This window comes from Hevea brasiliensis, chromosome 15 (genome assembly GCF_030052815.1).
Source record: "Hevea brasiliensis isolate MT/VB/25A 57/8 chromosome 15, ASM3005281v1, whole genome shotgun sequence".
Lineage (NCBI taxonomy): Eukaryota > Viridiplantae > Streptophyta > Magnoliopsida > Malpighiales > Euphorbiaceae > Hevea > Hevea brasiliensis.
In genome coordinates this window covers 68,955,342-68,969,635 of record NC_079507.1, presented here as the reverse complement: position 1 = coordinate 68,969,635, position 14,294 = coordinate 68,955,342, and the positions used below count along the sequence as shown (strand labels likewise).

At 41.8% G+C, this 14,294-nt stretch overlaps 2 protein-coding genes across 2 annotated transcripts; both read left to right on the top strand.

The window, feature by feature from the left end:
- The first annotated feature begins 527 nt into the window (after positions 1-527).
- LOC110657008 (uncharacterized) lies at positions 528-4,631 on the top strand. Its single transcript, XM_021814044.2, has 2 exons — positions 528-2,909; positions 4,071-4,631. Exon 1 carries the CDS (start codon positions 654-656, stop codon positions 2,724-2,726), a length of 2,073 nt encoding a protein of 690 aa, XP_021669736.2. The 5' UTR covers positions 528-653; the 3' UTR covers positions 2,727-2,909; positions 4,071-4,631.
- A 2,415-nt stretch (positions 4,632-7,046) lies between these two features.
- LOC131174116 (uncharacterized) lies at positions 7,047-11,449 on the top strand. Its single transcript, XM_058137179.1, has 4 exons — positions 7,047-7,097; positions 8,233-8,651; positions 9,002-9,092; positions 11,416-11,449. The coding sequence occupies exons 1-4, from the start codon at positions 7,081-7,083 to the stop codon at positions 11,447-11,449; spliced, it is 561 nt and encodes a 186-aa protein (XP_057993162.1). The 5' UTR covers positions 7,047-7,080.
- Positions 11,450-14,294: the final 2,845 nt, after the last annotated feature.

Genomic DNA, 14,294 nt, shown 5'->3' with positions numbered 1-14,294 from the left:
ATTAATCGATACTTTTTAATTTTTTAAAACCATAAACAAAATAATTTTCAAAAATAATAAGTAAAAATCGAGAAACGAGTATTTTATAAAATTTGAAAACTGCATATTTAAAATAAAAAAATTATTTTATTGTAAAATATAATAAAATAATTTTACGTTATATAAAATTAAAAATTAGATTATATCAGCCACGCTACAGGAAGCCTCAGGAATTTCCCAATTTTTGCATATTAGGGTTTTTGTCTTTCTTGAATGCACTATTTACTGCGTCCTACTGATATATTTGTGTCCGTCTTTTTGGATTTGTTAGCCATTATTATTAGAATTGATGTTGGAAATTTTTTTTAAAATATATTTAAAAAATAATTTAAAATTAAATTTAATAAATTTTTAATTATAAAAATATTAAAATAATAAAATAATTTTTTTAAAATTACTTTTTTAACAACTTTTAAAACAACACTTTTATTAAAAAAAAAAAAAAGCAGTTCCCCTTTAAACATAGTCCGAAAAAGACACTTTATTTTCCGAAAACATGTTTTCGTTTTCTTGCCGTTAACCCCAATACGACACCGCACATCTCTCCTGAACGCAGAAAACGCTAAAACGCCTATTGGACCGGAAACATGTACGAAGGCGTGGGCGGCAATTAGATGGAGCAGTTCCACTGCAACGAGGCGATCTCAGCCGTTGCTGACGATGGATTTTTGGGCGAAGAGGACGACGATTACGAGGATCTTTACAACGACGTCAATGTGGGTGAGGGTTTCTTGCAATCTATTAGGAAAAATGAGGATTTAGGTTTTCAAAATCAGGATTGTAGCAACAATAATAACAACACTAGCGCTGAGAAAAAGATCAACCCACCTGTTGTTGTAGCGCCGAATCCAGGTGGTGCCGTGACTGGAGATAATAATATTTCTAGACTTTCTAGTTATGAAAATCAGGGCTTTAGGGGGAGTGGTGTCGGGCAGAAAGGACCCACTGGTCTATCCGGTGGGTTTAGGGTTGAATTGGGGCAGAATTTTAGTAAAGTGAAAGACGTTGAAGAGCAGAGCGGTAACAATACTAGCCTTATTAGCTGCAGCAGCAACAACAATAATAACAATGGAAGTGTTCAAGGGAATATCGGCCAGCAGTCTAGTGGTGGTGGGGGTGGTGTGAATGTAGGCAATTTACCTAATGAGAGTATGGGTAGGAATGTGAATGGAGGAAATATGATTGGTAATGGTACTGGTGCTGGAGCTTTGGGTGCCGGTGGAGGAGGTTCTGGTGGAGGTGGGACTTTATTGTTTGTTGGGGATTTGCATTGGTGGACAACGGATGCAGAGCTAGAGGCTGAGTTATGCAAATATGGCGTGGTAAAGGAATTGAAGTTTTTTGACGAGAAAGCAAGTGGAAAGTCAAAAGGGTACTGTCAAGTTGAATTTTATGACCCTGCTGCAGCTGCGGCTTGTAAGGAAGGGATGAATGGGCATTTATTTAACAGAAGGCCATGTGTGGTGGCTTTTGCATCTCCTTATAGTGTGAAGAGGATGGGAGAAGCTCAGGTAAATAGGAATCAGCATATGGCTCAGGCTTCACTTGCTCAAGCACGGAGGGGGAATAATGATGGGGGGAAGAGTGGGCGTGAAGGTGGTTCAAGTGGTGGTGCTATTGCAACTGGTGGAAATTATCAAGGTGGGGATGGAAATAGAGGATATGGGAGAGGAAATTGGGGGAGAGGGAATGGGCAAGGGGTGGGCGGTAGAGGGCTGGCTGGTCCAATGAGGAATAGGGCTGGTGGGAGGATGGGTGGGAGAGGTATAATGGGAAATGCTGGAAATGGTTTTGGCCAGGGCATTGGTGCTACCCCTCCTTTATTGCATCCCAATTCAATGATGGGGCAAGGGTTTGATCAATCATTTGGTCCACCTATGGGGAGAATGGGGACTTATGGGGGCTTTCCTGGGGCTCCTACACCTCCTTTTTCAGGGATTTTACCTTCCTTCCCACCTGTTGGAGGTATGGGGTTGCCTGGAGTGGCTCCACATGTAAATCCAGCATTTTTTGGAAGAGGAATGCCAATGAATGGCATGGGAATGATGCCTGCAACTGGTGTTGATGGAACCAATATGGGAATGTGGTCAGATCCTATTATGGGTGGATGGGTTGGGGAGGAGCATGGTGGTGGAAGAGCTGGCGAGTCTAGTTATGGTGAGGAAGCTGCATCTGATCATCAGTATGGTGAGGTTAGTCGCGATAGAGGAGGTCGGCAGAACACCATGAAGGAGAATGATAGAGCTTCAGAAAGAGAATGGTCTGGATCCTCTGATAGAAGGTGCCGGGATGATAGAGAAGCGAGGTGTGATAGAGAGATGTCTAGAGAAAAAGACATGGGTGGTCATGATCGTGACTGGTCAGAGAGAAGGCATCGTGATGAAAGGGAAGTTGGTAGAGAAAGGGAGAGGGAGCGTGAAAGGGATAGGGAACATTCTCGAGATCATGAGCGTGAGCGAGAAAGGGATCGCAATTGGGACTGGGATCGTGATCGTTATAGGGAAGACCGGGATAGATATGCTGATCATCATAGGTACAGGGATCGTGAAGTGGAGCAAGATGATGATTGGGACAGGGGTAGGTCTTCACGGACTCACTGCAAATCAAGAATATCACAAGAGGAGGACCATCGTTCAAGATCAAGGGATTCTGATTATGGGAAGAGACGAAGGCTTACATCAGAGTAACATAGTAAACTGCCTACAATTAGCTAAGTTCAGAAGTATTCGGTTCATCAAATTTATTTTGAATCTCATTCAAGGGGTTTTTTGGGTTCTTCATTTCCTGAGCTGCGGTTCTCAGTTCATTACCTGAAGTTTCTCTGTTTGCTTCTTCCCATGGCAGCATGGATGCATTATCTTGCAAAAGGGGTAAGCTGCTGAACTCCAGCATATTAGGATTTCAATTTTGTGGTTTTCTGCCTGTAGTTCAGGGATCTTTTTTTATTTCCAATTTTTGTGTGGTTCTCTGTGTCAGTGTTACTTATAATTCATGCATTTGAATTGGTTAATAGCGGCATCAAAATCGCAGAACTACCTCAAATAGTCCTCGTAAATTGTATATTTTACCGTCGGCTACCTTTTTTCAGTGGAATATATGAACAAATCATTGACTTTAGTTTGACGATATTAATATTGCTTAAATTTGCTTGTCTGTTCCTTGCATTCCTCCATCACCCTAAACTTGCCTTTTTTCAAAATTAAATTTCCTTCTCCAATTGTTATTTATTTTTGTTGTGAAGGCTCTGTAGCATTTTAACTGCTCCTATAATCTGGATGTTTCAAACATTTGTAATTTTGAAGTCTTTTGTTGCGGCTTTAGCTTTTCATTTTAGTTTTCTTTTGTGTTTACCTTTATTTTGAATCAAGTCCTTTCTTTATAGCTAATGTTTTTATAGTTTTTCATGATTATGGCAATCATGTTGAAAGCAATATGGTTGGAAGTGGAGGTTAAATATGGTTTGATGTTTTAAGTTCTGAACATTCTTTCATGTCCTAAGAATGCTAATTCATACTGCTCAAAGCAATAAACTGGTTGGTGGTTACTTATGAGAATGATTGTTTGGGGCTCTGGTGATGATTATGGTTAATATTAGTAATTGAAGGTGTGAATTTCTGATAAAGTTCAAAATGTACTAATTCAAATTAGATCATGAATTAGCTTTAATTACAGCTGGACTATTTTAATTCATCTGGCATGTGAAAATAAAAGTAATCTCTCATTCTCTTCTCGTATATGTATTTTGTTGCGGCCTTCACAAGATGCTTAGCTTTGCCTTTGCATGCATTTGTTTGCTCGTGTCATGTATCATGAAATATCTATGTAAATCCTGTGAATGAGGTATCATCATTTCTGTATATATTTAAGCATATGATGCATTTTAGGACATTTCATGACTATGAACTCTTGGATATTTGGTTATAGTTGGTGTAAAATAAGAAGGCTATGACCATATTATGTTTTTCACATGAAATATCATTTCCTAATGTGGTGAGCAGTGCATGTTTCTCATACGTTTGTTTTATTAATAGCTTGAAGGCATATGATCTTGAGAATCAAGACTATTCGATGGAGTTCAAGGTTTTTCTCGGAGATGACAGGGACCTCAATCTTCTATGCGAGGAAAACTGCATGGTGGTTGCTATTTTGCCTGCATTGATGTAGAAATGGAACTTTTGGCTTTAAGTTGTTAGCTTTCCTTTGTCATTTATGTTTTAGTTAATTAACACTTGATCATCAAACCAATGCTGTGGATTATGTTATGGCTTGAAATTGCTGAAGTCTGGATGTGGTAGATTATTATCGTACTTTTTGAATGTGATGTAATAGGATTTAGAGTAGAGGATGTTACTGATGGAGCGAGCCGTTTCTGATTAGCTAGTTGTATATTTTCTAGCTTATTTCTTTTAGTTTTTGAGCATGCCTCCAGATTGCCCATGCGGTTTTTGTGAAGAGTATGTAGATTTTTTTTTCTTTTAATCATTTCAGTGAATGACAATTATTTAAGCGCTGAGAATTGTACAAATACGATATTTTGTATATATGAATATGGCTGATCAGATTTTGTAATATACAAAAGATGTTCATATTTTCATTCACTCGTACTGGTGCGCAGATCTATTTTTTATTTTTTATTTTTCCCCACTTAAATAGATTATTCGATCCCCACTTATGCTATTCCCACCGACGTAGATTATTTGAATCTGCATGAGGATGGTGATAAATTTTTAAGAACTCTCTCTCAATAGCTTAATGTATTTGGTGCACTGCACTTCTCTTGCATATTCATCTAAAATAATGTGGTTTTAAATCATATTAATGCAGAATGGGAAGATAATTTTCCTAATACAATTTAGGAGATATATTCCATATAAAATTAAGAAATTTAAGAGTTATATTTTTTAGGAATTTTATTCTTATTAGATCTATTATTAGGGAATTTTATTATTTCTTAATTTATTTTAATTAAATTTAGTATTCTAATTAGGAATAAATTAGGATTTTAAAATCCTAATGTGATTGGGATTTCTAATTCTATAAATAAAACATAGAGTATCTATTGTTATTAAACAAGCTTGATTATGACAATTTTATGAGATTAATAACACTTTGAGAACTAGCTCTTTTCAAGGATTGGTCCTTAATTTCTCATTTTTCTTGATTTTTTTTACATTAATTTTGATATTACGGCCTAAAATCAACCCAAATTTCATAGCTTGTTGAATTTTTTCCAAACATCCTATTCAAACATTCTTGTGTTTTAGTCTTTGAAATTCTTGCCTTTGTTCGCCTTCCCAAAATTTCCACTTAAATCATCCAAAACTTTTGCTGCCTTTTACTATTCAAAAAAAAAAAAAACTTTGAAAACTAGAACCTAGAATAGCGCTACCATAGCCCTTCACCAAGCCACCATCTTTTGGCCTTCCGATAACCACGCCAACACTGCCAGAACATTGGTGATGTCTAGGCGACCTCTCCTCTATAATCGAAGCTCCTGTTTGACCTTCCTAGCTGCTAGATTTGATTGGGTTGGACCCAACCCAAGCCTGGACCTACAAGATTTTTTGAAAAAAAAAAAAAAAACCTTCCCTGACATTCACATTCTGTCAATGTTCACTTTTCCGTTATTTGAGAGTCCAGCTGACACACCCAGGCCTTAGAATTCGACGGTTCGAGTTTGACCCAAATCTAAAATTTGGTAAGATTTTGGCGTCTCATCTCCTCTTAGAACTTCCCCTATTGCCAACAACCTTGTTCATGCCATTTGACTGTTCATTCGATGCCTCCAATTGTAAAACCTGTGGGTTGCGTTAGATCCGCCCAAACTAAGTTGTGCTCACTAAGTTTTTTTATGCTTCTACTTGCACTAGATTTTTGCCATGTCAACAAAATTTGATCGTGAAGTTTGAATTTTCTAGATGTTTTCTTCATTTAAATACCATGGAAACTTATTAATATAAAAGGCTAATAAACCGACCCAACTAGAGCTTGCCTGTAACACCCCTGATTTTTTATATATTATTATTGGGGTTCGTGTAGGTATCCTCAATTCGCGGAAATTCGACAGTTGTCCGGATCTGTGAATTTCCGGCCAGACAGACCAGCTACCGGAAAAGTCTCCGAATTGGATCGAGGTTTTGGCTACCTCACCATTGTCAGGCATCCCGAGCGCGTTCCCGAAGTCGGAATCGGCAAAGGTAAACCCGAACCTTGCTTTTTCGTAATTTTCTAGTGCTTAAATAGGATTAAAAATCCATAAAATATTCGTGGTAGCTTAGAAAATTACGATTCTTTTTGCAATAGCTTAGTAATATTGCTAAGGACCGTGGGGCAAAGTTTTATAATTTTTAGAGCTTGTTTGGGCAGTTTTTGCAAAAATGATCAATAATAAGGACTAAATTGAAATTTTTCGTATTGTGATGGATGATTGATTTGATGGGCGGGGGTGTGTGATATGATTGAACTGTTGATATATGGATTGTGAATATAGAAGTGCGTTTTTAGCCCTTTTTCAGGTTGGGTAGGTCCTAGGTATAGGGGAGACTCTGCCGGATTTTCGGCACGACTTAGGACGTACTTGATCTTTTTCTTTGTTTGTATTGAGTCAGACTGTATTAAATAATTGTAATATAATTGTCAGGTGAGCCGGGACAGCCTTCTTCCTCCGCCCAGCCGTCACAGTAATTTGTCGTCAAGTTTGTGAGTAAAATATTAATTTTAACTGTAATTTCGATATTATTATATGTTCAGCATGCCCATGCATCACTTATATGCATATATTTATGTAGTTAAACTCTAGGCACGAATTATGTTGCATTGATAACTGTTAATGTGCCATGAGTGTTGTTGTGGTAATTTGGAGCAGTGTGCGTGCGTTGGCGTGCGTGTGATGTGGTGTGGACTATGGATAGGACGGGTAGACACGGCTTGAGTTCTTCGCTGGGACCCGGTCCTTCGGGGTAGACACGGCTTGAGTTCTTTTCTTCGCTGGCACCAGATTGGATTTAAGAGAGCTGTATAGGGGATCAGCTCCCATATACTATGAATGATGTTACAGGGTGTGTGAGTGCTCCAAATTACCTTTTTGATGCTATGATGTGAATATGATGTTAATGTTGCATTTCACTCTACAGGTTGCATTAGTTTCAGATAGTTATAGAGATTATAGTTAAGATTGATATTTTACTCTCTGAGTCGAACGCTCACTACTGTTCAAAAATTTTTACAGGCCACAGGAGGATATTTTGTTCTGGGTTAACCTGCTTTTATCCTTCGCAGGTTGTTTATCCATGTTTGTGTAATTTTAATTACTCCTAGAATTTCCGCATGTGTTAGCAGTATTTATTTGAATTTGGTCTGTAATATTTTTATCATGTTGGACCTGTAAACTTAAATATGTTATGTATGTTTGATGGATTGGATGAGGGAGCTGAGCTCCCATTTATTTTATGTTGATGAGTATGTGGAGGGTGAGCTGAGCTCCCCAATTGAGTATTTATTGTGTTTACAGGTCGGGTGAGTCAAAAACTCCCCGTTGGAAAGTCCATTTTATGGCGGACTCTGTCCGCTTGGTTTCTTAATTTGGGCCCAATGGGCCTCGAGTGGGTAAATGAACAGTTAAGGCTTACTACGGGCCTCGGGGCTTTAGGTGGCCAGTCCTAGTCTTGGTCCGGCCCATAGGTTGGGTCGTGACAAATGTGGTATCAGAGCCGGACTCCCTCCAGTACGAGTGGGTGCGAGGACGCCCCCAGCGGAAGTTGGTGGGTTGTAACGGACTGTGGGGACGGCGATACGTAACGCCTGCAGGTGCCACCCGTCCCACATCGGAAATGGGAGAAGGGAATCTGGGCCATATATGTGGGGGTCAGCCTAAACTGGTCAGCGCGCTTTTGGGAGCGAAACCTCCCAAGGGACAAATCCGTGAGGCCCACGGGCCAAAGCGGACAATACTGACTGGGCTGGGCTGGGTCGTTACATTTGTCAGAGCTTAGGCTCCAGATTCTTAGGGAATGTTGTCTAAAGTGTTGGGAAGAGTCTAATAGGAGTCACATGCGGAAATATAGGGTCCACATTCGTCTTGCATTGTCATCTTTGCTTCTAGTTTCTGCTCCATATGTTATGTATAAATATGAGTCTATAGAGCTGTATAATGTGCAGTTTTGAATTTTGTGGGCTAATGCTGCTGAATTTCAGGAAAATGCGTAGAAGCAGGAGAGCTGCCACTGCACCAGAACCAGATGTGCCCGACGAGGTGTCGGCACAGGATGAGGCGCCTGCCCCGAGGAGGCGGGGTAGGAGGCCTAGAGCTGCTCAAGTAGAGGAGCAGCCAACCCCAGTACAGGAACAGTCCTTTATGGCACAGGGTCCCATGGACCCCATGGCAGCTACTCTAGCTGGTCTGCAGAGAACCATCGACATGATGGCTCAGTATATGGTCCATCCTCCACAGCAGCAGCAGTCCACCGCACCAAGAGAGGAATCTTACAAACAGATCATCAACTTCAAGAAGTTGGTGCCTGGTACCTATGATGTGTCAGACGATGCATATCGGTTTTTGGATTCTCGCATGTGCAGAACAGAATTACGATTGGTCGATAGAAGACTGATAGAGTGTATGCAGCACGTCATGGGGCCCATGCCTAGACAATGGATGAATGACTACGTGTTACCTCGGATGGAGGGTTTGACATGGGCTCAGTTTGTGGAACTTTTCATCAATCGGTTCGTGCCAGAAAGCTTCAGAGATCAGAAACAGTGGGCCTTTGAGGCCTTAAGACAGAACGGCAGGTCTGTAGATGAATATGCTACAGAATTTCTGGAATTGAGCAGATATGCCCCTGCAGCAGTAGCTACAGAAAAGATGAAGGTGAAAAGATTCCTAAAGGGGCTTGACAGGAGGTATGCGAAACTTGCCATGATGTCTGATCTGTCTTTTGATGTGGTGGTTGACCGAGCCATACAGATAGAGATCGATTCTGTGTGGATGACAATGGAAGAGCAAAGAAGAACAAAGCAGAGGGTTCTCGTGTCCCACCCATGGCTACTACAGCATGGTGGTCAAACTACTTACAGAGGAAGAAGCAGAAATAAGAGGAGTGGTTTTAGACACAAATCCAGAGTTGCAGATCTGCAGTGGTAATGATTCAGGCAAGGCGATTCGCTCGTTCAGATCCTCTTTGGCACCGTGCAGCAGTGTGGAAGAGGACATTCAGACCTTGTTTGATGGGGTCGAGTATGCTTGTGTGTGGCCAACCGGGCCACTTTGCTAGAGATCGCCTGCTGCTGGAGCCACAGATGGGGTCACAGGGTTCTGTTGCAAATGTTCCTCGACAATTGTATCCGGGTGCTTCCAACATGGCAGGCAGTCAGTTCAGTGGCCAACAGGGCCGAGGACAAGGGGGACGTGGATTTGGAGGCAGATCAGGAGGTAGAAGTCGATGTCGTGGTTACGCCACTCGGGTAGGGTCAAGCTCGGTTTTCACCCTGACCCACCAGGATGCTCAGGCTTCAAATGCAGTTGTGGCAGGTATTCTTCTGGTCTGTTCTTATGAGGCTCGTGTTTTAATAGATCCGGGTGCTACGCACTCATTTGTCTCCCCTGTGTTTGCCATGAGATTGGGTAGAAACCCTACAACTTTAGAGTGCCCTTTGTCAGTAGCTACCCCACTTAGTGACAACATAGAAGTAGACATGGTATTTCGGGTAGCCCAAAGAGTAGTGAATGGAAAGATCCTTCCCGCAGACTTGGTTCCTTTACCAGTAATGGATTTTGATGTAATCTTGGGGATGGATTGGTTGGCAACTCATTACGCCACCTTAGACTGCAGGAACAAAAAGGTGTACTTCCACATACCTGGTGTGGAAGAGTTTAGCTTTGATGGTGACAGGAGCGTGGCTCCATATAACTTGGTGTCGGCAATTAGTGCTAGGAAAATGTTGAGGCGTGGATGCCAAGGGTATTTGGCATTGGTGAGAGATACCTCTGTGGAAGGTGTCAGCAAGGAAAATGTTCCTGTTGTCAGAGAATATATGGATGTCTTCCCAGAGGAGCTTCCAGGGTTGCCACCAGGAAGGGAGATAGAGTTTTGCATCGATGTTGTGTCGGGTACAAACCCCATTTCAATGCCACCTTACAGGATGGCACCAGCAGAACTGAAAGAGCTGAAGGAGCAACTACAGGAGCTTTTGGACAAGGGTTTCATACGTCCGAGCACTTCACCCTGGGGTGCTCCTGTTCTATTCGTGAGAAAGAAGGATGGGTCATTGAGGTTGTGTATTGACTACAGACAGCTGAACAAGGTGACTGTGAAGAATAAGTATCCACTTCCTCGGATCGATGATTTGTTTGATCAGCTCCAAGGAGCTAGATTCTTTTCCAAGATAGACCTGCGGTCAGGCTACCATCAATTGAGAATCAGGAATGAGGACGTGTCCAAAACGGCTTTCAGGACAAGATATGGTCATTATGAGTTCTTGGTGATGTCTTTTGGACTCACTAATGCACCAGCAGCCTTCATGGACTTGATGAACAGGGTGTTCAAGCCATTTTTGGACCGTTTTGTCATCGTATTCATTGATGACATTCTGGTATACTCTCGGACCGAGGAAGAACACGTGTGGCACTTGAGAAAAGTGTTGCAGACTTTGAGGGAGCACCAGCTATATGCCAAATTTTCAAAATGTGAATTTTGGCTAGAAAGCATCTCATTCTTGGGACACGTGGTTTCTAGTGACGGTATTCAAGTGGATCCCAAGAAAATTGAAGTCAGAATCGATTGGCTTAGGCCTACAACAGTCACTGAGGTGCGAAGTTTTCTGGGTTTAGCTGGCTACTACAGGCGATTTGTGCAAGATTTCTCCAGGATAGCGGCTCCCCTAACTAAGTTGACCAGGAAGAATGTTCCATTCATTTGGACAGATGACTGTGAGGTGAGTTTCCAGAGGCTCAAGGAGTGTCTAACTACTGCCCCTGTGTTGACACTACCTGTGAGTGGTGAAGGATACACCGTGTATTGTGACGCCTCCAGAGTTGGCCTAGGGTGTGTTTTGATGCAGAATGGAAAGGTAGTGGCTTATGCTTCAAGGCAGCTGAAGAGGCATGAGCAGAACTACCCCACCCATGATTTGGAAATGGCGGCTGTAGTCTTTGCACTAAAAATCTGGAGACACTACCTGTATGGTGAAGTGTGCGAGATATACACCGACCACAAGAGTTTGAAGTACATCTTCCAACAGAGGGTTTAAATTTGAGACAGAGGAGATGGATGGAGCTTCTGAAAGACTATGATTGCACCATCCAGTACCACCCTGGGAAGGCCAATGTTGTAGCAGATGCTTTGAGCAGAAAATCTTCTGGTAGTTTGGCGCACATTTCAGCAGAAAAGAGACCACTGATTCAGGAGGTACATGAGTTGATGGATCAAGGTTTAATCCTAGATCTTCAGATGAGGGGTATCGTTAGCTCACTTTTCAAAGGAGGCCGGACTTGAGGGACAGAGTTAGAGTTTCCCAAAGACAGAGACCAACAATTGATGAAGATCATAGAAAGAGTACAGCAGGGTGATGGTGGTGAGTTTGGATTTGCCAATGATGGCGCCCTAGTGCAAGGTTCTAGAATATGTGTGCCCGATGTGGACAATCTCAGGAATGAAATCATGCAAGAGGCACACTACATCGTGACAAGATTCCACCTGTGTTCCACCAAGATGTACCATGATGTGAAAGATAGCTACCGGTGGAATGGCATGAAGAGAGACATAGCAGACTTTGTGTCCAAGTGCTTGACTTGTCGTAAGGTGAAGTTTGAACACCAGAGACCGTCGTGAAGCCGCAAGAGCTCCCTATCCCGAATGGAAGTGGAAATGATCACTATGGATTTTGTGGATCAAGGTTGCCTCGTACCACGCGAGGATATGATTCGATATGGGTAATTGTGGACCGCTTGACCAAATCAGCTCACTTCTTACTCAGAAGATTACCTACTCAGGCACAAGATGCCCGGCTCTACATTCGAGAAATAGTCGATTGCATGGAGTTCCGCCCATAATATCTCGAGGGCCCGATTCACTTCTCGATTTTGGAGAAAGTTGCAGGAGGCACTTGGCACACAATTGAACTTCAGATGACTTTCCACCCTCAAACAGACGGACAAATTGAAGGACAATCCAAACATCGGAAGACATGCTTCGCATGAGTGTCTTGGATTTTGGAGGTCAATGGGATGAGCTTAGCTTTAGTGGAGTTTGCCTACAACAACGATTATCACTCCAAAGATAGGGATGGCACCCTATGAGGCACTATATGGAAGAAAGTGTAGGTCTCTCTATGTTGGACAGAAATGGGGAAGCGAAAGTGCATGATGTAGACCTAGTGCAAAGACACTTGAGGTAGTTCCTTTAATCAGGAAACGATCGAGGACTTTTCAAGAGATGTAAGAGTTATGCACGGAGGGATGTGGAGTTTGCAGTGGGCGACTATGTATTCCTGAAGGTTTCTCCAATGAAGGGAGTCATGAGGTTTGGAAAGAAAGGCAAGTTGGCACCTCGGTATATCGGACCTTTTGAGGTTACTGATAGAGTTGGAGCAGTTGCCTACCGGTTGGAGCAGTTGCCTACCGGTTGGAGCTACCACCCAACCTCTCTCACGTTCATCCCGTGTTTCACATCTCCATGCTCAGGAAATACATTCCCGATCCTTCTCATGTCATCTAGGATGTGATAGAGCTAAAAGAGAACTTGACATTTGAGGAGCAGCCTGTAGCCATAGTGGACTACCAAGTGAGACAGCTGAGATCAAAACAGATCCCTATGATTAAGGTTTTGTGGAGGAGTCAGTCAGTGGAAGAGTGCACCTGGGAGTTAGAACGGGACATGCGTAGCAAGTACGCTTATCTGTTCAATGTATAATCATGTGCTTTATTCTGCCTTGTGTAAAATTCGAGGACGAATTTTCTGTAAGGGGGGAAGAATGTAACACCCCTGATTTTTTATATATTATTATTGGGGTTCGTGTAGGTATCCTCAATTCGCGGAAATTCGACAGTTGTCCGGATCTGTGAATTCCGCCGCATGCACGACTACCGGAAAAGTCTCCGAATTGGATCGAGGTTTTGGCTACCTCACCATTGTCAGGCATCCCGAGCGCGTTCCCGAAGTCGGAATCGGCAAAGGTAAACCCGAACCTTGCTTTTTCGTAATTTTCTAGTGCTTAAATAGGATTAAAAATCCATAAAATATTCGTGGTAGCTTAGAAAATTACGATTCTTTTTGCAATAGCTTAGTAATATTGCTAAGGACCGTGGGGCAAAGTTTTATAATTTTTAGAGCTTGTTTGGGCAGTTTTTGCAAAAATGATCAATAATAAGGACTAAATTGAAATTTTTCGTATTGTGATGGATGATTGATTTGATGGGCCCAGGAGGGGCTGTGTGATATGATTGAACTGTTGATATATGGATTGTGAATATAGAAGTGCGTTTTTAGCCCTTTTTCAGGTTGGGTAGGTCCTAGGTATAGGGGAGACTCTGCCGGATTTTCGGCACGACTTAGGACGTACTTGATCTTTTTCTTTGTTTGTATTGAGTCGATCGTATTAAATAATTGTAATATAATTGTCGTGAGCCGACACCTTCTTCCTCCGCCCACCCACAAGGTAATTTGTCGTCAAGTTTGTGAGTAAAATATTAATTTTAACTGTAATTTGATATTATTATATGTTCAAGATGCCCATGCATCACTTATATGCATATATTTATGTAGTTAAACTCTAGGCACGAATTATGTTGCATTGATAATCATTAATGTGCCATGAGTGTTGTTGTGGTAATTTGGAGCAGCAGCGTGCGTTGGCGTGCGTGTGATGTGGTGTGGACTATGGATAGGACGGTAGACACGCTTGAGTTCTTCTGGGACCGGTCCTTCGGGTAGACATGGCTTGAGTTCTTATGGGACCCCGATTTGGTATTTAAGTGGAAGTCCGAAATGAGTTCTTCACTGCACAGATTGGATTTAAGAGAGTCAGATAGGGATCACCCATATACTATGAATGATGTTACAGGGTGTGTGAGTGCTCCAAATTACCTTTTTGATGCTATAATGTGAATATGATGTTAATGTTGCATTTCACTCTACAGGTTGCATTAGTTTCAGAAAGTTATAGAGATTATAGTTAAGATTGATATTTTACTCTCTGAGTCGAACGCTCACTCCTGTTCAAAAATTTTTACAGGCCACAGGAGGATATTTTGTTCTGGGTTA

Coding starts and splice junctions, on each gene's coding strand:
- LOC110657008 (XM_021814044.2), top strand. CDS start 654: ATGGAGCAGTTCCACTGCAACGAGGCGATCTCAGCCGTTGCTGACGAT.
- LOC131174116 (XM_058137179.1), top strand. Junction 8,652..9,001: donor CGATAGAAGACTGATAGAGT/GTATGCAGCACG, acceptor CGAGCCATACAG/ATAGAGATCGATTCTGTGTG. Junction 9,093..11,415: donor CCCATGGCTACTACAGCATG/GTGGTCAAACTA, acceptor CGCACATTTCAG/CAGAAAAGAGACCACTGATT.